Genomic DNA, 25,464 nt, shown 5'->3' with positions numbered 1-25,464 from the left:
ACCCTAAATCGGAGGATCGGTCTATATGGCAGCTATATCCAAATCCGGACCGATCTGGGCCAAATTGACGAAGGATGTCGAGGGGCCTAACATAACTCATTGTCCCAAATTTCAGCAAAATCGGATAATAAATATGGGCCTAAGACCCTAAATCGGAGGATCGGTCTATATGGGGGCTATCTCAAGATATAGTCCGATATAGCCCATCTTCGAACTTAACCTGCTTATGGACCAAAAAATAATCTGTGCAAAGTTTCAGCTCAATATCTCTATTTTTGAAGACTGTAGCGTGATTTCAACAGACAGACGGACAGACGGACGGACATGTCTAGATCGTCTTAGATTTTCACGCTGATCAAGAATATATATGATTTATAGGGTCGGAAATGGATATTTCGATCTGTTGCAAACGGAATGACAAAATGAATATTTCCCCATCCTTCGGTGGTGGGTATAAAAACCTGAAGTGCGGTAGAAGAAACTGGAGGAATATCTGAAGATTATACGGAGAGATGATACAATGAAGTGCGAGCGAATCGAAAAGCTCAAGCGTCCGAAATGAAGTAGAACAAGTAAAAGCGTGCTTAGTTCGGCCGGGCCGAATCTGGGAAACCCACCACCATGGGTTCTGCTAAAAATTTATACAAAATAATTGTAGTTGTAGGGCATAATTTTACTCTGGAAACCAAACTATTGGTTTGCCCAAAAAGTAATTGCGGATTTTTGAAAAGAAAATAAATGCACTTTTAATAAAACTTAGAATAAATTTTAATCAAATATACTTTTTTTACACTTTTTTTCTAAAGCAAGCTAAAAGTAACAGCTGATAACTGACAGAAGAAAGAATGCAATTACAGAGTTACAAGCTGTGAAAAAATTTGTCAACGCCGACTATATGAAAAATCCGCAATTACTTTTTGGGCAACCCAATAATAACAAACTAGCAAAAGTTAAAGCTTCTAGGAACCAAACAAAGATGATCGAGAAACCGGTTTGCATGGGAGCCATATCAGGTTATAGACCGATTTAGACTGTACATGATACAGTTGTTGGAAGTTATAACAAAACACTTCATGATAAATTTCAGCCAAGTTAGACAAAAATTGCGTCTTGTAAGGGCTCAAGAAGTCAAATCGGGAGATCGGTTTGTATGGGAGCTATATCTAAATCTGAACCGATATGGCCCCTTTGCAATCCCCAACGACCTTCATCAATATTAAGTTCCTCTGCATAATTCCAAACGGCTAGCTTTACGCGTTTGATCTCTATCGTGATTTCGACAGACGGACGGACGTGGCTAGATCGATTCAGTACGTCGAGACGATCAAGAATATATATATATATGTTATCGTGTCTTAAACAAATATTTCGCGGTGTTTCAAACGAAATGACTAGATAAGTATACCCCCATCCTATAGTGGTGGGTATAAATACATGCAGAGTTCGGCCGGGCCGAATCGCGAAAACCCAACACACAGCGATTTGTTGTATTGGGTTGCCCAAAAAATAATTGCTTTTTTTTAAAGAAAGTAAATGCATTTTTAATAAAACTTAGAATGAACTTTAATCAAATATGCTTTTTATACCCACCACCGAAGGATGGGAGTATATTCATTTTGTCATTCCGTTTGCAACACATCGAAATATCCATTTCCGACCCTATAAAGTATATATATTCTTGATCAGCGTAAAAATCTTAGACGATCTAGCCATGTCCGTCCGTCTGACCGTCTGTCTGTTGAAATCACGCTACAGTCTTTAAAAATAGAGATATTGAGCTGAAATTTTGCACAGATTCTTTCTTTGTCCATAAGCTGGTTAAGTTCGAAGATGGGCTATATCGGACTATATCTTCATATAGCCCCCATATAGACCGATCCGCCAATTTAGGGTCTTAGGTCCATAAAAGCCACATTTATTATTCGATTTTGCTGAAATTCGGGACAGAGAGTTATGTTAGGCCACCCGACATCCTTCCTCAATTTGGCCCAGATCGGTCCAGATTTGGATATAGCTGCCATATAGACCGATCCGCCAATTTAGGGTCTAAGGCCCATTAAAGCCACATTTATTATCCGATTTTGCTGAAATTAGGCTACTCGACATCCTTCCTCAATTTGGCCCAGATCGGTCCAGATTTGGATATAGCTGCCATATAGACCGATTCGCCAATTTAGAATCTAAGGCCCATAAAAGCCACATTTATTATCCGATTTTGCTGAAATTTGGGACAGAGAGTAACGTTAGGCTACTCGACATCCTTCCTCAATTTGGCCCAGATCGGTCCAGATTTGGATATAGCTGCCATGTAGACCGATCTCCTGATTTAAGGTCTTGGGCCCATATAAGGCGCCTCTACTGTCCGATTTTGCCGAAATTTGATTAAGTCCGTTAAGTTAAGCCCCTCGACATCCTTTTTCAATTTTGCCTAGATCGGTTAAGATTTGGATATAGCTGCCATATAGATCGACCTCTCGATTTAAGGTTTTGAGCCCCTAAAAGGCGCATTTATTGTTTGATGTCGTCGAAATTTGGAAGAGTGAGTTAAGTTAAGGCCTTCGACATACTTCTGCAATATGGCACAGATCGGTCCAAATTTGGATATAGCTGCCATATAGACCGATCTCTCGATTTTAAATTTTGGGGCCATAAAAGGCGCATTTATTATCCGATGTCTCCGAAATTTGGGATAGTGAGGAGTGTTAATACCTCCGACATCCTTCTTCAATTTGGTCCAGATCGGTCCAGATTTTGATATAGCTGCCATATAGACCGATCTCTAGACTTAAGATTTTGGTTCAATTAAAGGCGCATTGATTGTCCGATGTCGCCAAAATTTCGGACAGTGAGTTGCGTTGGGCCCTTCGACTTTCTTTTTCAATTTGGCTTAGATGGGTGCTGTTTTGGATATAGCTATTATATAGACCGATCTCTCAATTTAATGTTTGGGGCCAAAAAAACGCGAGTTTAAATCCGATTTCATCAAAATTTGGGACAGTGAGTTGTCCCAAATGTCCCGGCATCAGAAACTTTCATTTTATATCCACCACCGAAGAATAGGGGTACATTCATTTTATCATTGCGTTTGCAATACATCGAAATATTCATTTCCGAACCTATAAAGTATAAATATTCTTGATCGTCGTAAAAACCTAAGACGATCTAGCCATGTCTATTCGTCCGTCTGTATGTCTGTTGACATCACGCTACAGGCTTTATAAATCAAGGTAATTGGCTGAAACTTTGCACAGACGGACTATATCAGGCTACATCTTGATATCGCCACCATCCGATTTTATCCGATTTTAGGTTTAAGGCCCATTAAAGCCACATTTATTATCCGATTTCGCTGGAATTTTGCACAATGTTATACGTTAGACTCCTCGACATTCATACTCAGTGTGGTCGGGCTATCCGCAATTACTTTTTCAGCAACCCAATATTTAGACCAATGTTAGGCTTTCTGAAATCCTTTCCCTATATAGTTTGGTTTAAAGTAGAATATAGCTGCCATATATTCCGATCTCCCGATTTTAGCTCTTGGACCCATAAAAGCAGCCTTTATTACCCGATTTCGCTGAAATGTGACACAGTATGCATTATTAGGCCCTACGACATCCGCCTTCAATATGGCCTCCATCGATCTATATTTGGATATTGCTGCCATATAGAGCAATATCCCTTTTTAAGGGTCTGGGCCCATAAAATACGCACTTGTTATCCGATGTCGCTGAAATTTCATATAGTGACCTATGTTAGGCTTTTCGACATTCGTGCCCTATATGGGCCAGGCCGGTCTATATTTTGAGATAGCTATCGTATTGATCAAAATTCTGTTTTAACAGCTTGAATTGTGAATTGTGAATTTTATTTATAAGACCCCTCGACGGCCATGTCGAGTTTGGTCTAAATCAGACCATATGTAAATATAGCTGCAATGAGTTTAAAAATGATGCATTGTTCTCCGGATTATGACGAAAGGCGGTTAACATATCTACCCAAGGTGGTGGGGTGGGTATCCAAGATTCGGCCCAGCCGAACTTAGCACGCTCTTCAATTGGGTATGTCTGAACATTTGTGCCATTAGCCCAACTTAAAATAGATTTCCAAGGTCTTCGATCTTTGGCGATCCTTCTCCAATCTCTGACACCAAGTCCAGATTTGGATATGGCTGTCATATGAACTGATCTCTCGATTTAAGGTTTGGGGCCCATAAAACTCGCATTATTTATACGATTTCGCTGAAATTTGACACTGTGACTTATGTTAGGCTTTTCAACATTCATGTCGTTTATGGTTCAGATCGGTCTGTATTTGGATATAGCTGGCAAAAGACCAATATTTTGCTCTGCAAAATCCAACAGTGACTTGTATTTATTAGACCACTCAATTCCGTTCTGAATTTAGTCCAAACCGGATTATATTTCGATATAGCTGCTCTGGGTGTATTTTTCACTGGGGGTCTTGGGTATCCGTAGGGTATCTGTTCGGCTGAACTTAACGCCTTTTTACTAGTTTACAAGTTTTTTTGATTCTATCCCACTGTGCAGCTTACCAACCAGCACTAAACAACTAGCAAGAGGCCGATTCAAGTTTAGCTCAATGATAAGAAACCTCCAATTTGTGTCCGTTCCCCATAACGCTGCCTCAAAAATTTCCCTAGCATTAATGAGGAAAGAGCAACATCTAATTTTTTCCCGCTGGATTAAGTGTCCATGCTAGACTAGTGTGGCTTCTTATAAGGTTACCTTAGACCTTCAAAAACAAGACTTATCTGAGCGAGAGGGAGAGAAGAAGAAATTTGCACTTAGCCAATTATTTCGATTTAGTTTAAATAGTGCGTCCCAAAAAGCATGCGGCATATGAAATAGACCTGCTGCTGATGTGAAAACCCCGGCTATGACATAGTTGCTCTATGGTTAAGATTTTCGATTAACAACAAAATTCATTGAATTTTCATATTTTAGACTTACCATGGAAACACAAAACTAAACCTCAACTTTACAAAATCCAAATCATTTCCATTTCTTTATCATTTTTTCAGCGTAAACACATCTTTAAAGCTTAAACCAAATTAATAGTCATACAACTAATCGTTTCATTACTGTTGTAGAAAGGATTTGTCATGGTTTGATTTGCATAGTCAATCAAATTTGCGGGGATTTCATGCACATTTTCACAGGCAAGTTTACGCTCACAAGGAGTACATTCCGATGCACTCTGAGAGCATCTGTCGATCATAACATTGGTGGCGGTAATCAAGGCAATGGTAGTACTCTGAGCCACAAAGCTACAATCCAAAGCCATTTTTATGTACGTATTGCCGGAACAATTGGCGGCATCCAATTCAAAATCGAAAGTCTTGCGATTGCTTACTGTGAAAGCACCGGAGATGGAAACCTATATTTTGTATGTATATTTCTACATATTAAAAAGGTCACAGATCTTCCACACACATGCATGCTTACCACATCCTTCAGACACTCGATGGTTTTCTCTGCCTCTGAAGTTTTCTGTGACTCCGAAGGGGTTATGCATTTTCCAAATTCCTGCAGCAATGTTTCATCATAATACGTACTCAAAGCGTTGCGAGTTTGCATGACTGGAGCCAATAAGCCTTCCAATTGACTGTAGGCTGTGGCGGAACAATTCACTAACATATCCTTAACTTTGGTCAACGAGAGTTGCAGTCTATGTTGATGGGCACATTCCTTGGTCACATCACTTAGAAGTTCAAAGGCCGCCAAACGATCACTGGAATGTTGCATGGCAGCTAATAGAAATTCTTTTTGAATATCTATGGTGCCCACACGCCCATTATAGAGATCCTTGAAGGACTCAATGCGACTATCGTATTCCTTGATATGTTCATCACATGATTTCTTATTTGCTGCTATGAAATCTTGCACATGAATCTCTGGATTTTCTCGCATTTCCTGAAATTTAAAAGAAAGTTCAGAACTTCTCTAGCCACACAGAAATGCCATATACAAACCTGTCCAAGTGCTAGGCTTAAAAATAGAGAAAGTGTAAAGAACTTCAGCAAAGCCATATTCAACTATCCGTGTTTCTTAACTGGTCGACTATTCAAATGATACTGCTAGGCATGAAATGGGGCATGAATAGTTTTATACCTATTTAAAATAGAAGAATCCCCAAAATAGTAGAATAATTTATTCATTTATTTAAACTATGTAATAGAATAAGCCTATCTCGGTTGAGTTGATAACGCCTTAATGTAGCCAGTTTTTATCAACAGAACAGAAGACCAATATAACTTGAGCTGCATATGCTCTTCAGAAACCTGTCAGTGTAGGGTATCTGATGTCTTTAAAATCGAAACTTAAAAAATTATTCATGACTTTCATTAGGGAAATTGGCCTATATTTTATTTCACTTCTCATACGAATCATCATGAAATTCTTTAGTGTTTACATCTGTCTTGTTGTTTGAAAATCAGTTGCTTTGTGATGTCAGAAAGACATCTTCATATTATAAACAAGAAGGGTTGGGCAAAATTCTGGCTATGATGACTACAAAATACCCTACACCTACCCTATAAGTATAAAATAGGCGATATCAATATTTGGACAAGTTAATGCCACATCGTCCAATTGGCATCATTTGCTCCCAATCTATATTTATTCTGCCCGTTCTCTGCTATTCAAAACATGAGAGCAGTGCAAATACCGAGTAGTGAGATTCACAATTTATATTAGCCGGTGTTAGTGTGAAACTCACCACTCAGATGAGTAAGTAAGCCTCCATTAGTTGTATTACAATAGATAGCAAACTTTTGGTAGGAGGGTTCAGTTGTTAAATTCTCGACAGAATGACCCTCGCAAGACCAAAGGTCCTCGGTGGTGCTTATAACCGGTGCGATTATTGACACCAGTCAATTTATAGTTGATCGGGAACTTTCGGTGGGCTTGGCGAAAGGCTTCAGATGTTGATGCCGACATCGAAAGGTGTTTGGGAAAGATATCTAGGTGCATGTAATGTTCTGTAAAGACTTCTAAAAACTGAGCCAAATACGGTCCAAATCGGTCTAAAACCTGATATAGCTCCCATGTAAACCGGTCGCTCGATCATCCTTGTTCGGTTTCTGGCAGCTTTAATTTTTGCTGGTTTGACTGAAGTTTGGTATGTAGAATAAAATTATGCCCTTCAACTAAATTTATTCTGAATAAATTTTTAGTAGAATCCATGTTGGTGGGTTCCCAATATTCGGCCCGGGCTATCTAAGCACGCTTTACCCTTCACCATAGGATGGGAGTATTCTAATCTAGTCATTTCGTTTGTAACACATCGAAATACTAGTGTGACACCCCATTCTTGATTGTCTCGACTTTCTGAGTCGATCTAGCCATGTCCGGCCGTCCTTCCGTCTGTCGAAATCATGATAGCCGTCGAACGCGTAGAGCTTGACAGTTGAAATTTTGCACATATACTTAATATTAATGTAGGTCATTGGAAATTCCAAATGGGCCATATCGGTTCAGATTTAGATGTAGCTGAAATTTTGCATGTATTCTGTTATGGCTTTCAACAACTGTGTCAAGTACGGTCCAAATCGGTCTTCAACCTGATATAGCTCTCATATAAACCGATCTCCCGATTTGACATCTTGAGCCCTTACAAGCCGCAATTTATGTCAGAATTGGCTGAAATTTAGCATTCAGTGCTTTGTTACGACTTCCAACATTTGTACCAAATACGGTCTAAATCAGTCTATAATCTGATATAGCTCCCATGTAAACCGGCCCCTCGATCATCCTTGTTCGGTTTCTAGCACCTCTAATTTTTGCTAGTTTGACAGAAGTTTGGAACGTAGAATAAAATTATGCCCTTCAACAAAATTTATTTTGTATAAATTGTAAGCAGAATCCATGGTGATGGGTTCCCACGATTCGGCCCGGCTGAACTCAGCAAGCTTTTACTTGTTTTTATACCCTCCACCATAGGATGGGGGCATACTAAATTTGTCATTCTGTTTGTAATACCTCGAAATATGCGTCTCAGACCCCATAAAATATATATATTCTAGGTCGTAATTTTAAGTCGATCTAGCCATGTCCGTCCGTCTGTCCGTCCGTCCATCCGTCCGTCTGTCGAAAGCACACTAACTTTTGAAGGAGTAGAGCTAGCCGCTTGAAATTTTGCACAAATACTTCTTATTGGTGTAGGTCGGTTGGGATTGTAAATGGGCTAAAGCGGTTCATGTTTTAATATAGCTTCCATATAAACCGATCTTGGGTCTTGACTTCTTGAGGCTCTATAGGACGCATTTCTCAACCGATTATCGTCCGATAATTTTGCACGTGGTGTTTTGGTGTCACTTCCAACAACTGTGCTAAGTATAGTTCAAATCGGTTCATAACCTGATATAGTTGCCATATAAACCGATCTTGGGTCTTGACTTCTTGAGCCTCTAGAGGGAGCAATTCCAATCCGACTTGGCTGTAATTTTGCACGTGGTGTTTTGGTCTCACTTCCAACATTTATGCGAAGTATGGTCCAAATCGCTCCATACCCTGATATAGCTGCCATAAAAACCGATCTGGGATCTTGAGTTCTAGAGCCTCTAGAGATCGCCATTCTCATCCGATTTGGCACAAATGTTGTACAACGCCTTCTCCCATAGCTTTCAACATACGTGTGCAATATGGTATGAATCAAACATAGCTCCCATATAATCCGATCTCACGATTTTGTTTCTTGAGTTCCGAATCGGACTATAACTTGATACAGCTCTACCTCCTCCTCCGTCCTGTTCATTATTCTTTGTTTTCCTAAAAAGAGATACTGCGCACAGAACTCGACAGATGCTATCCATGGTGGAGGGTATATAAGATTCGCCCGACCAAACTTAGCACGCTCTTACTTGTTATACCCACCACCGAAGGATGGGGGTATATTCACTTTGTCATTCCGTTTGAAACACACCGAAATATCCATTTCCGACCCTATAAAGTATATATAGTCTTGATCAGCGTAAAAATCTAAGACGATCTATACATGTCCGTTCGTCTGTCTGTTGAAATCACGCTACAGTCTTCAAAAATAGAGATATTGAGCTGAAATTTTGCACAGAGTCTTTTTTTGTCCATAAGCAGGTTAAGTTCGAAAATGAGCTATATCGGACCATATCTTCATATAACCCCCATATAGACCGATCCGCCGATTTAGGATCTTAGGCCCATAAAAGCCACATTTATTATCCGATTTTGCTGAAATTTGGGACAGTGAATTGTCTTAGGCCCTTCGATATCCTTCGTCAATTTAGCCCAGATCGGTTCAGATTTGGATATAGCTGCCATATAGACCGATCCTCCGATTAAGGGTCATAGGCCCATAAAAGCCACATTTATTATCCGATTTTACTGAAATTTAAGACAGTGAGTTGTGTAATGCTCTTCGACATCCTTCGTTAATTTGGTCTAGATCGGTCCAGATTTGGATATAGCTGCCATATAGACCGATTTCTTGATTTATGGTTTTGGGCCCATAAAATGCTTATTTATTGTCCGATGTCGCCGAAATTTGGGACAGTGAGTTCCCTTGGCTCCGTCGATATCCTTCGTCAATTTGGCCCAGATCGGTTCAGATTTGGATATAGGTGCCATATAAACCGATTTCTTGATTTAAGGTTTTGGGCCCATAAAATGCGCATTTATAGTTCGATGTCGCCGAAATTTGGAACAGTGAGTTAAGTTAAGCCCCTTGACATACTTTTGAAATATGGCACAGATCGGTTCAGATTTGAATATAGCTGCCATATAGACCCATATCTCGGTTTTAGGTTTTGGGACCATAAAAGGCGCATTTATTGTCCAATGACGCTGAAATTTGAGACAGTGAGTTAATTTAGGCTCTTCGATGTCCTTCTTCAATTTGGCCCAGATCGGTCCAGATTTGACTATACCTGACATATAGACCGATCTCTCGAATTAAAGCTTTGGGTCCATAAAATGCGCATTTATTATCCGATTTCACTAAAATTTGACACAGTAACTTATGTTAGGCTTTTGTATTTTTGGATATAGCTACTGTACTTATTAGTATTTGGTCCAAATCGGAACATATTTCGATATAACTGCTATGGGACATAAGGTATGAAATTTTCACCGAATTTTGATGAAATGTGATTTGTATATATACCCGAGGTGGTGGGTATCCAAAGTTCGGCCCGGCCGAACTTAACGCCTTTTTACTTGTTTTTATTTGACGCTGCTTCAATCACGAAAGTGATTATAGTGATTGAATTACTTTTGGAAAAGTAATTCAAAACATATTCAATATAAACAAGACCCAAGATCGGTTTATATGGCAGATATATCAAACCAATGATCGGCCCATTTACAATCCCAACCGACCTACACTAATAAAAAGTATTTGTGCAAAATTTCAAGCGGCTAGCTTCACTCCTTCGAAAGTTAGCGTGCTTTCGACGAACGGACATGGCTAGATCGACTTAAAATGACATGACGATCAAGAATATATGTACTTCATGTGGTCTCAGACGCATATTTCGATGTGAAACAGAATGACGAAATTAGTATACCCCCATCCTATGGTGGAGGGTATAAAAATTGCATATCCAAATAAAACAAGAAAAAGGGCATTAAGTTCGGCCAGGCCGAACTTTGGATACCCACCACTTCTGGTGAAAATTGGATAATTTATGCATCCAAATTCGACTAATAAATATAAGTCACTGTTGAATTTAGTGTTTCAAATTCCAAAAAATATCGGGTAATAAATAAAGCTTTTATGAGCTTCATACCCTTAACCGGCATATCGGTCTATATGACAGCCATATCTAAATACATATTTGAGTCGTATAGCATGTGGCCTTAAACCACTCACTGTTTTAAATTTCAGCAAAGTCGGATAAAAAATAAACCTTTTATGGCCTTCAGACCCCTTATCGGAGGATCGGTCTATATGGCAGCTATATCTAAATATAGTCCGATATAAACCGTATTTAGGTCAGATGTCGGGATGTTTAAAATAACCCGATGTTTTAAATTTCAGTGAAATCGGTTAAAAATTACATTTTTTATGGGCTACATATCAATCTGGACCGATCTGAGCCAAATTAACGAAGGACGTTGAAGGGCCTAACACAACTCACTGTCCCAAATTTCAGCAAAATCGCATAATAAATGTGGCTTTTATGGGCCTAAGACCCTAAATCGGCGGATCGGTCTATATGGGGGCTATATCAAGATATAGTCCGATATAGCCCATCTTCGAACTTTGAAAATTTTAATGAAATGTTTTTTAAATTTTGTCTTTAAAAAACATTTTATTAAAATTTTGTTTTTTTAAATTTGTATTACAATTTTTCTTAAAAATAAACATAATTTTGAGGAGGAAATGTTGCCTTTAAAAACATGTTCATTAAAATAATGTTCTCAGTGACATTTTTTTGAAATTTTGTCTTTGGAAAATTTTTATTGAAATTTTATTATTGATGTTATTGTAGTAAATTTTGTTTTAGAAATGTTTTATAAAAATCTTGTCTTAAAAAAATATATTGAAAGATTTTAACCAAACAAGTAAAGAAGCATTAAGTTCCGCCGTGCCGATCTTGTTATGGATATATTTATTATCAAAATTTATTATAACACTACTATATCCATATTAATATCCAAACATAGTCCGATCTTAGTCATATTTAGTTTAGGTGCCGAGAAGCTCTATACCAGTAACAATTCGAAATTTCAGCGAAATCGGGTAATAAGTGCGCCGTTCATGTGATTAAGCGGTAATTCTATTGATCGTTCTATATGACAGCTATATTTAAAAGAGGTACGATCTGAACCATATTTGGGTTGGATGTCGGGTGCCATAAAGCACCTCGCTGTTTTTCGTTTTTCGATTCTATCCCACTGTGCAGCGACCAGCCAAGACCGATCCACTGTCAAGAGGTTATGCTGCCCTATTCAAGTTTTATCTCAACAATAAGAAACCTGCAATTTGTTTCAATAACATTAATGAGGAGAGAGCAACATCTAAGTTCTTTCGTATGGCCCCCATGGATTAAGTGTCCAGGCGTTGAGATAGGCGGACATCCTAGACTACTGTGGCTTCCTATAAGGTAACTTTAGACCTTCAAAAACAATACTTGTTTGAGGGAGAGTGATGCCCTAAAGCATGCGGCATATATAAAATCAATTTGTGTTTGTTTGTACATTTGTTTGTTTGTTTGTAGGTTTGTTTGTTTGTATTGCATGTTTGTGTGATCCTTATAGACTCAGAAACGACTGAACCGATTTTCTTGAAATTTTCACAGATGGTACATAATGATCCCGTGGTGAAAATAGGGTACTACATTTTTTGATATCTGAAGGGGGCGCGGACCCTCCCTCTTACCCTAATTTTCAGAAACGTCAGATCTCGGAGATGGGTGGTGCGATTTAAGCGAAATTTTGTGTGCTCTCATATGCAAATTTGCAAATTTTGCCCATGAACATTCCACTAAGGAACACGGGCAAACTTCTCACATATCAATGAGTGCAGTCCGATTCAAGTTTAAGCTCAATGATAAGGGGCCTCCTTTTTATAGCCGAGTCCGAACGGCGAGCCGCAGTGCGACACCTCTTTGGAGAGAAATGCCCTAAAAATAAAAATTTGGTATCCAAACTTCGGATGGGGTACCTAGGGGGGCTGCCCCACCCTAAAACCTACCAATCATATATTTACACCAATCACGACAATATGGGACTCAAATGAAAGGTATTTAGAATAAGAAAACGTATCTGATATCCAATTGTCGGACCATGTGCTAGGGGGACCACCCCAACCCCAAAACACCCCCAAATCGGACGTTCTTACCGACCATAGCAATATGGGACTCAAATGAAAGGTATTTACGAGTAGAATACGAATCTGATATTCAAATGTGGAACCACGTTTCTGGCGGTCCACCCCTTCCCCAAGACACCCCCAAGAAGAACTTATTAACTGACCAGGGCTTAAATAAAAGGTATTTGAGTGTAGAATTAGAATCTGATATCAAAATATGGGACCAAGTGTTTGTGGGGCCGCCTCTCCCCAAAAACATCCCCCAATGGGGACAAATTTACGACCATAGCAATATGGGGCTCAAATGAAAGGTGTTTGGAAGTAAAGCACGAATCTGATATAAATATTCGGGAAAAGTGTTTATGGGGCCACCCCACCCCTCCAACACCACCCAACTAGGAAGTATTTCCTGACTACTGCAATATGAGGCTCAAATAAGAGGGTTTTTAGAGTAGAACACGAATCCTATATATTTTTTCAAGGCAAACTCACTGAGTGGCCGCCATTTCCTCAAAACACCCCCAAGCAGGTCATGTTTGCCGACTATGGAAATATAGGGCTCAAAATAAAGGTATGTGGGAGTACACCACATATCTGATATCAACATTAGGGGCCAACTGTCTAGCGGACGTCCCACCACCATAACAACCCCCAAATAGTAAATATTTGCTCACCAAGACAATTTTGGGTCTTAAAGAGAGTGAAACTAAATATTCATTGTTTTTAGGGCCAATACCCCAAACCGGACATATGTGCTGACTTTTGCGATGAGGAGTTTAAATGAGATTAGAAAACGAATTTGATATCTAATTTTGAGGGCAATGGCAATATGGGGTTCAAACAAATGATATATAGATATATGAGAATAGAGCACGTTGCTGATATATTTTCAGGGCTTAGAATTTGGGGGACCACCCCAGTCGCCAAAACACCCCTAAATCGAGCATATTTACCGACCAAGACAATGTGGGGCTTAAATGAAAGGTATTGGGGGGTCAAGCAAGAATTGATACCAACTTTCGGGACCAATTTTCTTGGGGTCTACTCCTTTCCCAAAATACCCCACAAACAGCAATTTTTTACTAACCATCGCAATATGTGGCTCAAATATAGGTATTTGGAAGTAGAATACGTATTTGATATCCAAATGAAGGACCATGTATTTAGGGCATCATCCCTTTCCCAAAACACCCACAAAGGGAAAAAATATTTCGACCATGTCAATATGTGGCTCAAATGAAAGGTATTTGAGATTATAAAACGAATTTGATAACCTATTTTGGGGTACGCCTCATCCTGTGAACTCCTCTTCAGCAAATGGCAATATGGGGTTTAAAAAAATGGTATTTGAGACAAGAGCACGATGCTGATATTTTTTCAGGGCCAAGTACTTGGGGTACCACCTCTCCCCCGAAAACACAACTAAATCAGACATCATGAGAATATCGGGCTGAAATGAAGTATTTTAAGAATGGAGTACACCTTACATCCAAACTTAAATTCGTAGACCAATAAAGATCATATGGGATTCACATAAAGGCACTTATATTGTTAAACTGGTAGTCAAGTTAGCATGGTATTTCACTAAAAGATCTTTAATTGTCGAAAATAAATATGCCAAGGAAACTTTTGTTCCATATAAAGTAAAAGAAGGCGCAGCGGAGCGGACCGGGGTCAGCTAGTGAAATATAAACCTCGTCTAAGGTATATAGTTGCTCTATGGTTAAGATTTTCGATTTACAACACAATTCATGGAATTTTCATCTTTTAGACTTACCATGGAATACACAAGAAAACCTCAAACTTACAAAAACCAAATCATTTCCATTTCTTATAATTTTTTCTGTGTAAAAACATCTTTAAAACTTAAACCAAATTAATAGTCATACAACTAATCGTTTCATTGCTGTTGTAGAAAGGATTTGCCATGGTTTGATTTGCATAGTCAATTAAATTTGCTGGGATTTCATGCACATTTTCACAGGCAAGTTTACGCTCACATGGAGTACATTCCGATGCACCCTGAGAACATCTATCGATCATAACATTGGTGGCGGTAATCAAGGCAATGGTAGTACTCTGAGCCACAAAGCTACAATCCAAAGCCATTTTTATGTACGTATTGCCGGAACAATTGGCGGCATCCAATTCAAAATCGAAAGTCTTGCGATTGCTTACTGTGAAAGCGCCGGAGATGGAAACCTATATTTTGTATGTATATTTCTACATATTAAAGAGTTCACAGATCATCCACACACATGCATGCTTACCACATCCTTAAGGCAATCGATGATTTTCTCTGCCTCTGAAGTTTTCTGTGACTCCGAAGGTGTTATGCATTTTTCAAATTCCTGCAGCAATATTTCATCATAATACGAACTCAAAGCATTGCGAGTTTGTAAAACTGGAGCCAACAACTCTTCCAATTGACTGTCGGCTGTGGTGTAACAAGCCACTAACATATCCTTAACTTTGGTCAATGAGAGCTGCAGTCTATGCTGATTGACACATTCCTTGGTCACATCACTTAGGAGTTCGAAGGCGGCCAAACGATCACTGGAACGTTGCATGACAGCTAATAGAGAATCCTTTTGAGTGTGTATGGTGCCCACACGCCCATTATAGAGATCCTTGAAGGACTCAATGCGACTATCGTATTCCTTGATATTTTCATCACATGATTTCTTATATGCTGCTATGAAATCTTGCACATGAATCTCTGGATTTTCTCGCATTTCCTGAAATTTAAAAAAAAGTTGAGAATTTCTCTGGCCACAAAGAAATGCCATATACAAACCTGCCCGACTGTTAGGCTTAAAAATAGAGAAAGTGTAAAGAACTTCAGCAAAACCATATCCAACTATCCGTGATTCTTAACTGGTCGACTATTCAAATGATACTGAATGAAATGGGACATGCATAGTTTATACCTATTTAAAATAGAAGAATCCCCAAAATGGTAAAATAATTTATTCATTTATTTAAACTATGTAATAGCATAAGCCTATCTTGGTTGAGTTGATAACGCCTTAATGTAGCCAGTTTGTGTCGACAGAACAGAAAACATATGTGAATTCAGCTGCATTATGCTCTTCAGAAACCTGTCAGTGTAGGGTATCTGATGTCTTTAAAATCGATACTTAAGAGTTATTCAAGACTTTCATTAGGGAAATTGGCCTATGTTTTATTTCACTTCTCAAAAGAATCATCACAAAATTCTATAATGTTTACATCTGCCTTGTTGTTTGAAAATGAATAGCTTTGTGTTGTCAGAAAGACATCTTCATATTATAAACAAGGTAAGGCGAAATTCGGGCGGAACTGACTACAAAATATACTACCCATACCCTGTCAGTTTAAAATGGTCGATATCAATATATGCACAAGTTATTGGCATACCTACCAATTGGTACCAATTGCTTCCACTCTATATATATATCCTGCCCATGCCCTGCGATTTAAGCATGAGAGCTGTGCAAATACTGAGTGGTGAGATTCATAATCCAAAACAATTAAGAGCGTGCTAAGTTCGGCCGGGCCGAATCTTATATACCCACCACCATGGATCTCATTTGTCGAGTTCTATGCGGGGTATCTCTTTTTAGGCAAACAAAGAATAATGAATAAGAACTGTTATGATATTGGAGCTATATCAAGTTATAGTCCGATTCGGATGATAAATTAATTGAATGCTGAGCATAGTAGAAGTCATTGTTTATTATTTCAGTTCATTCGGATAAGAATTGCGCCTTGTAGGGGCTCAAGAAGCAAATTTGGGAGATCAGTTTATATGGGAGCTGTATCAAGCTATTGATCGATTAAGACCATATTAGACACGTATGTTGAAGGTCATGAGAGAAGCCGTTGTACAAAATTTCTGCCGAATCGGATGACAATTGCGCCTCTAGAGGCTCAAGCAGTCAAGATCCCAGCATGGTTTATATGACAGCTATATCAGGTTATGAACCGATTTTCGTTATACTAAGCACAGTTATTGGAAGTCATAACAAAACACCTCATGCAAAATTTCAGCCAAATCGAATGAGAATTGCGCAATCTATTGACTCATGATTTTAAGATCCAAGATTGGCTTATATGACAGCTATACCAGATTACGAACCGATTTGAATCATAATTATCACTATTAGTTGCTGGAAGCAATACCAAAACACCACGTGCAAAATTTCAGTCAAATCGGACGAGAATTGCGCCCTCTAGAGGCTCAAGCCAAGACCCAACATCGGTTTATATGGCAGCTATATCAAATCATGGACCGATTTGAACCATACTCATTCTAGTTGTTGGAAGTGTCACCAAAACACCACGTGCAATATTTCAGTCGAATCGGAAGAAAATTGCTCCCTCTAGAGGCTCAAGAAGCCAAGACCCAAGATCGGTTTATATAGCAGCTATATCAAATCATGGACCGATTTGGCCCATTTACAATCCCAACCAACTTACACTAATAAAAATATTTGTGCAAAATTGCAAGCGACTACCTTTACTTTACTTTACAGCACTGACTGACACCAGCAATGTAGTATTCGGCTACAGAACTAAAAAAGGGGGAACTGGTCTGTGGTTATTGTGACGGCGTCCTATGATTCGGTGGTAGGGAAAGGCATTTGTGCTTTATACTTATAACGACATAACTTTACAGTCGGGATTTTATGTATCGCTACAACCAAATCTCTGGGACAACACGATCTTTAATAGGGGAAAATATGTGATAAGAAGCTATCTGTCCGAACAAGTTGTTTCGATTGCGGACACTACCAATTATCGACTGTAGCCTTTCCTTAATCAGGAATACGGAGTACATATTGATGGAAGCAAAGACCCAACCAATAACTCTGATTGAATGGGATTTATTTCCAATCATTGGAAAATAATGCAAACAATCAATTAAACTCTCAATGTCGTAACAAATTTAAAAGGTTTCCATATTCTTTGATTATACAATACATTGATGGAGTTGTTATGGGTATACGAATCTTATAGAAGAAGGTTACGATAACGGACAAGCTCGCCTAAGAATCGTAGACGATTCCCCCGTCTTGAGGAGTTGTGTCATCAAGACGAATCTCGTCTGGGCGAGTAACAAATAGCCGTTTTACAATATTTATTTAATATTGTTCTAAAATATTTGCGTGTTATTCGTTTAGAAGATCTAACAATGCATATCAAAATTAGATTGTTCATCGAGATAGTAACAACAACGAAAGAAAACTTAAAAAAAAGCCAGTAAAGGGAGGCTAAAGTCGGGCGGTGCCGACTGTTAAATACCCTACATCTAGCTTAAAAGTACAAAGTGAGAGTTATATCTGATTCTCAACCAATTTTGATGGACCTTGGCGGATGTTTTCAGACGGGTAATTGAAAAACCCGTTTCAAATTTCGAGCAAAATGTAGATGGGAGCTACATCTAAATCTAAACCAATATCGACCAAACTTTTATACCCACCATAGAAGGATGGGGGTATATTCATTTTGTCATTCCGTTTGCAACACATCGCTCTATCCATTTCCGACCCTAGAAAGTATATACATTCTAGAACGTCGTAAAAATTTAAGACGATCTAGCCATGTCCGTTCGTCTGTCCAACTGTCTGTTGAAATCACTCTACAGTCTTAGAGAATAGAGACAATTTGCTGAAACTTTGCACAGATTATTTTCTTGTCTATGGGCAGGTAAAGTTCGAAGATGGGCTATATCGAACTATATCTTGATATAGCCCCCATATAGACCAACCCGTCGATTCAGATCGGTCTATATTTGGATATAGCTACCAAAATGGCGAATATTTTATTCTACAAAATTGTATAATGACTTGTTCTTATTAGACCACTCAATATCCGTGCCGAATTTGATAGGAGTTACATCCAAATCTGAAGCAATAATGGGCCATTAACAATCCTCAACGACCTACATCTATAAGAAGTATCTATGCAAAATTTTAAGCGGCTAGAAAATTTAAGATAGCGACTTCGACCGCTATCTTGATTTCGACAGACGGACGGACGGATATATATTTTTTTGAGGTCATAGATCAATATTTCGAGGTGTTACATATGGAATGACTAGATTAGCACCATCCTATGGTGGTGGGTATAACAATAACGAAAAGTTAACTCATTTGATTAGTAAACAAACCTTCTGGACGAGTATGACGCAATGGGTTGCGCAATAATCGTACGGAAGAGCTGCTTAAACTTCCGCACATGCAATGAATTGCCCAACGATAACCTAGAAGAGTGTTTCACGATTCATAAAGAAGATTATTACGCATTTATATGGGAGCTACATCAGGCTATGAACCAAACTTGACACAGTTGTTGAAAGTTAAAACAAACCCTTTTATGCTAAATTTTAGTCATATTGGATAAAAATAACGCTCTCTATAGGCTTAAGAAGTATAATCAGGAGATCGGTTTATATGAGTGCCATATCAGAACATGGATCGATGTGGCACATTTATAATGCTAACCGAACTACTCTAGTAGGAAGTATTTATTTGTGCAAAATTGCAAGTGCCTAGCATTATTCATTCAAAAGTTATAGTGCTTTCGACAGACAGAAGGACATTGCTAGACCGACTTAAAAAGTCATAATAATCAACAAGAAGTCAAGATCCAAGATCGGTTTATATGGCAGCTATATCAAAACATGGACCGATATAGCCCATTTACAATCCCAACCGACCAACACTAACAAGAAGTATTTTTGCATGTTAATTTCAAGTGGCTAGCTTTACTCCTTCTAAAGTTAGAATGACAGACGGACGGATATGGCTAGATCGTTATAAATGTTATAAAGATCAACAATTATATATACATTAGGGGGTCTTAGACCAATATTTCGATGTGTTGCAGTATATCTGTTCCAAAATTGAAGACGTTCGGATGAAATTTACGACCTGTAGTGTGTACACAGAAAGAAAGACATAGCATAGTATCAGAAAGTGATTCCGAGTCGTTCCGTAATCTTAAGAAAGAGACTCCTTCCATTCTGGATGGATTGAAGTAATCCAAGGTTCGGCCCGGCGAATTTAACTAGAGAGTTAATTCTTATTACACCTCTTCACAATCTAAACTTTTATTTGTGCCTTTCAATTTATCTGCCACAATACACAAGTAACATTATCACTACGTTCATAGAATGGGTTAGGTACTGTTGGCTTCGAACTGTTGACCATATAAGAAGAAATTTCATCAACATTTTCACAAAAGCTTCCAGTTTTAGGTATGCAGTCAGCATGTTGAGCACATCTATCGATTAGAGTTTTAGTGGAGGCTATTAAGGATACGGCATTACTTTGGGCCTTGAAACTGCAATCCAAAGCGGTTATAATGTAGCCATTGGCTGTATGAGTTGAAGTGGCCATTTGTTTATTAAAGGTCCTGCGACTTTCAGTCATAACCATATTGGTTTGAGAAACCTGGAGAAAAGTTTTTAAATTTTAATATTCTTTTGTTAGCAGCATAATAGAAAAGATTCCTCTTACCACATTGCTGACACAAGCTTCATTATTGCAGTTGGCAACATTCTCTTCGAAATTGTTCTCAAAATATTTTTTCAAATCCCGACGAGTCTCTTGAAGATCCTTTATTAAGGAGGGCAAAAAACTGTTGGCAGTGGTAATGCAGACGTTCATCATGACTCTGGTTGCCACTTCTTCGGGTAGAGCAGATTTGTATTTGGTAATGCATTCTTTGTTCCAATTACCCAACAATTCCATGGTATACAAAGTTTCATCGATTTCCTTGAGGCTGTCCATTAAGAAATTCAATTGGATGTTTACGATGTTCACCCTTTCCAAGTAGAAAGTTTTAAAATTCGCTATTTGATTATCGTAGTCCTGAAGAAGGGCATTTTGGTTACGCCTATTTGCCGTAAGGTAGTCATCCATATGGGTGGTGGTATTGTCAAAAATATCCTAAATAGGATATTAAATGTTTTATTTTCAAAGAATTGCGGAAAGTCTTTCCTACCTGCGCCATTGCGGTAGCCGCAATTAGCAACAATGACAAAAACTTGCAGCAAATCATTTTCAACATTCTTATCGCAGTAACTTCCCTAGAACTACTAACAATTTTGAAGAGACGGTTTGCCATTTATATCAAGTTTTCCCTTTCTTGGTACAAATTTTCAACCACTTACGATTGAAAAGAAGTTCATTGCAATCGCATACTTAATGACACTTGGAATAGTACTTGATTTTTAATTTTTTCATTATAAAAGATGAATTTTCAAGTGGATGCACCAACTATGGATAATTAACTAGACGACAAATTCTACACCCTTTAAGTTGGGAAAACTATTGATTTCTACAGGGTCAACTTTATCTTCAAGGCTAGAAAATGAGTCGTCAAGTTAATGAAGAAATTTTCAACTTCCTTGTAGAATGTCACAAAGAAATGGGGCAAACGGATAAGGGGAAGTGTGCTTAAATGACCAAATCAAGTGGAACAAGTAAGAGCGTGCTGCCAAATCGAATGAGAATTGCGCCCTCTAGGGGCGCAATGTATCTTAGAGAATACATTCAGTGTAAATAGCGATAGTTTCGACAGTGCCATCGATATTTTGCCAGCTCTACACGTATGCTGAAGGTCATGGGAGAAGCAGTTGGGCAAAAGTTCTGCCAAATCGGTTGAGAATTGCGCACCCTTGAGGTTCAAGAAGGCGAGATCCAAGATCAGTTTATATGGCAGTTATATCAGGTTATGTTTCGATTTGCGCCATACTTAGCACAGTTTGTGGAAGTATAACAAAACACCTCATGCAAAATTTCTGCCAAATCGGATAGGAATTGTGCTCCAAGCGGCTTAAGAAGTCAAGATCCAAGATCATGAATGATATGAACCGATTTGATTTGATAGTCAAATCGCCCTCTAGAGGCTCAAAAAGTTAAGACAGACAGACGGACGGACATGGCTAGATCGACTTAAAATGTCATGACGATTAAGAATATATATGTTATATGGGGTCTTAGACGCATATTTCGAGGTGGCACAAACAGAATAACGAAATTAGTATACCCCCATCCTATGGTGGAGGGTATAAGAAGGTAATTTTTGTAGCCAAAATGCGGTCCGATTCAATAAGGGACCTTCTCGATGTAGCCGAGCCTGAATTCGGACTTTATGTTGAAGTAGATAGCGCCGTTTTTGGGTCTTAGGTCCATAAAAGCCACATTAATTTTCCGATTTTGCCAAAATTTGAAACAGTGAATTCAGTTAAACCCTTCGACATACTTCTTCATTTGGCCCAGATCGGTCCAGATTTGGATATAGCTGTCATATAGCCGATCTCTCGATTTGAGGTTTTGGGCCCATAAAAGGCGTATTTATTGTCCGATGTCTCCAAAATTTTGGACTGTGAGTTTTGCTAAGCCTCTGGAATATGGCATAGATCGACATACCTCTGTAATATGGCACAGATGGGTCCAGATTTGGATATAGCTGCCATATAGACTGATCTTTCGATTTATTGTCCGATGTCGCGAAATTTGAGACAGTGAATAGTGTTAGGAGGCCACCGTTGCGAAGAGGTTGGCATGTCCGCCAATGACGCTGAACGTCTTGGTTCGAATCCTGACGAGACCATCAGTAAAAATTGTCAGCGGTGGTTTTCCCCTCCAAACGCTGGCAACATTTGTGAGGTACTAAGCCATGTAAAACTTACCACCAAAGAGGTATCGCACTGCGGCCCGCCGTTCGGACTCGGCTATAAAAAGGAGGCCTCTTATCATTGAACAAAAACTTGAATCGGACTGCACTCATTGATATGTGTGAAGTTTGGCCCATAAAAGGCGCATTTATTGTCCGATTTCGCCGAAATTAAGGACAGTGAGTCGAAGTGAGTTTGAAACTTGGCCCAGATGGGTCCAGATTTGAATATAGCTCTCTCGATTTAAGGTTTTGGGCCCATAAAAGGCGCATTTATTGTCCGATTTCGCCGAAATTAAGGACAGTGAGTTGTGTTAGGCCATTCGAAATTTTTCTTCAATATGGCTAAGATCGGTCCAGATTTGGAAATAGCTAACATATAGATCGATCTCCCGATTTAAGGTTTTGGGCCCATAAAAGGCGCATTTATCGTCCGATGTCGCCGAAATTTGGCACAGTAAGTTGTGTTAGGCTCTTTGATAATTTTTGAAACTTGGCCCAAATCGGTCCAGATTTAGATATAACTGCCATATAGATCGATATATCGATTTAAAGTCTTGGCCCAATGAAAGGCGTATTTATATTCGGATTCCACTGAAATTTGACACAGTGACTTATGTTAGGCTTTTCAGTATCCGTATTGCATATGATTCAGATCGGTTTATTATACCCTCCACCATAAGATGGGGGGTATACTAATTTCGTCATCCTGTTTGTAACTACTCGAAATATTTGTCTGAGACCCCATAAAGTATATATATTCTTGATCGTCGTGACATTTTATGTCGATCTAGCCATGTCCGTCCGTCTGTCCGTCCGTCCGTCCGTCTGTCTGTCGAAAGCACGCTAACTTCCGAAGGAGTAAAGCTAGCCGCTTGAAATTTTGCACAAATACTTCTTATTAGTGTAGGTCGGTTGGTATTGTAAATGGGCCATATCGGTCCATGTTTTGATATAGCTGCCATATAAACCGATCTTGGGTCTTGACTTCTTGAGCCTCTAGAGTGCGCAATTCTTATCTGAGTGGAATGAAATTTTGCATGACGTGCTTTGCTATCAAATCGGTCTATAACCTGATATAGCTGCCATATAAACCGATCTTGGGTCTTGACTTCTTGAGCCTCTAGCGTGCGCAATTCTTATCCGATTGGAATGAAATTTTGCACAACGTGTTTTGTTATGATATACAACAACTGTGCCAAGTATGGTTCAAATCGGTCCATAACCTGATATAGCTGCCATATAAACCGATCTTGGGTCTTGACTTCTTGAGCCTCTAGAGTGCGCAATTCTTATCCGATTGAAATGAAATTTTGCACGACGTGTTTTCTTATTATATCCAACAACAGTGCCAAGTATGGTTCAAATCGGTCCATAACCTGATATAGCTACCATATAAACCGATCTTGGGTCTTGACTTCTTGACCCTCTAGAGGGCACAATTCTTATCCGATTTGAATGAATTTTTGCACGAAGTATTTCGTTATGATATCCAACAACTGTGCCAAGTATGGTTCAAATCGGTTCATAACCTGATATAGCTGTCATATAAACAGATCTGGGGATTTGATTTCTTGAGCTTCTAGAGGGCGCAATTCCTATCCGATTTGGCTGAAATTTTGCATGACGTATTTTATTTTTACTTTCAACAACTGTGTCAAATAAGGTTCAAATCGGTTCATAACCTGATATAGCTGCCATATAAACCGATCTGGGATCTTGACTTCTTGACCCCTAGAGGTCGCAATTATTATCCGATATGCCTGAAATTTTGTACGATGGATCCTCTCATGACCATCAACAAACGTGTTTATTATGGTCTGAATCGGTCTATAGCCCGATACAGATCCCATATAAATCGTTCTCTCTATTTTACTTCGTGAGCTGCAATTCTTATACGAATTGGCTGAAATTTTACACAGGTCTCCAACATATAATTTAATTGCGGTCCGAACCGGACCATATCTTGATATCGTTTTAATAGCAGAGCAACTCTTTCCTTATATCCTTTTTTGCCTAAGAAGAGATGCCGGGAAAAGAACTCGACAAATGCGATCCATGGTGGAGGGTATATAAGATTCGGCCTGGCCGAACTTAGCACGCTTTTACTTGTTTTCAGATATAGCAAATAAAAAGACCAATATTTTTGTTGTACACAATTGAACAATGACTTGTACTGATAAGTATTTGGTCCAATTCGGTCGATTTCGATATCGCTGCTATGTGGCATAAGGTATTCATTTTTCACCGGATTTTGATGAAAGGTGGTTTACATGTATACCCGAGGTGGTGGGTATCCAAAGTTCAGCCCGGCCGAACTTAACGTCTTTTTACTTGTTTAATGTGCATTTTGTGTTCACAAAGGGCTTATTCTTTCGATTTCCATGAATATGCTGAGTATGGTTCACGGACGTTCAAGGCCAAGTCCCTATTTTTAGTCAGTAAAAGGTTTACAACAAAAATTTGATCCGGCTAAATTTAACGCAATTTTTACGTGTTCTAGTGATGGGCAAATGCTGTTTTTGGAAGTATCATCTTCATCTCTGGAGCTGAATTTACTATATTCTGGTGGAATTTATTGGTTTATATCATTGATAATATTAAGGAAATACTCTTTTTCTTTTCTTCAGTCTTCGAATACATATAATGAAAAATGGTTATTCTCGAATAAGTACCAAATGTTTCGCGGGGGTACCATGGTACTTTCGATGTTCAAAAAGTATCAAAAAAAAAGTACCAAAATATCAATTATTCAATTATCATCCTTGTTTCATTAAAACTATTTTTAGTACGATTTACAAACATTGTTCTCTTTGAGGTGTTTGAGTTCGCCAGTAAAAGCCGGTTATGACTTCCAGCTATATCCATCACGAATGTCATTCTTTTGTGGATTGACTAACACAATAGTCAGCTACCCTATAAGTGCCAAAAATTAGGAAAGGAGTTCAGAAGACCTTGACTTTTGAAAGTCTATTGTGATGT

General features: G+C 38.7%; 1 protein-coding gene across 1 annotated transcript; it reads right to left on the bottom strand.

The window, feature by feature from the left end:
* Positions 1–19,878: 19,878 nt before the first annotated feature.
* On the bottom strand, positions 19,879–20,896 carry LOC106093047 (uncharacterized). The gene is made up of 3 exons (XM_013260021.2): positions 20,806–20,896; positions 20,319–20,750; positions 19,879–20,252 (listed from the first exon to the last, which is right to left on the bottom strand). Exons 1-3 carry the CDS (start codon positions 20,869–20,871, stop codon positions 19,923–19,925), a joined length of 828 nt encoding a protein of 275 aa, XP_013115475.1. The 5' UTR covers positions 20,872–20,896; the 3' UTR covers positions 19,879–19,922.
* Between the last annotated feature and the right edge of the window lie 4,568 nt (positions 20,897–25,464).

Source organism: Stomoxys calcitrans, chromosome 2 (assembly GCF_963082655.1).
Source record: "Stomoxys calcitrans chromosome 2, idStoCalc2.1, whole genome shotgun sequence".
NCBI classification, from domain to species: domain Eukaryota; kingdom Metazoa; phylum Arthropoda; class Insecta; order Diptera; family Muscidae; genus Stomoxys; species Stomoxys calcitrans.
This window is presented reverse-complemented; position numbering and strand designations above follow the sequence as displayed.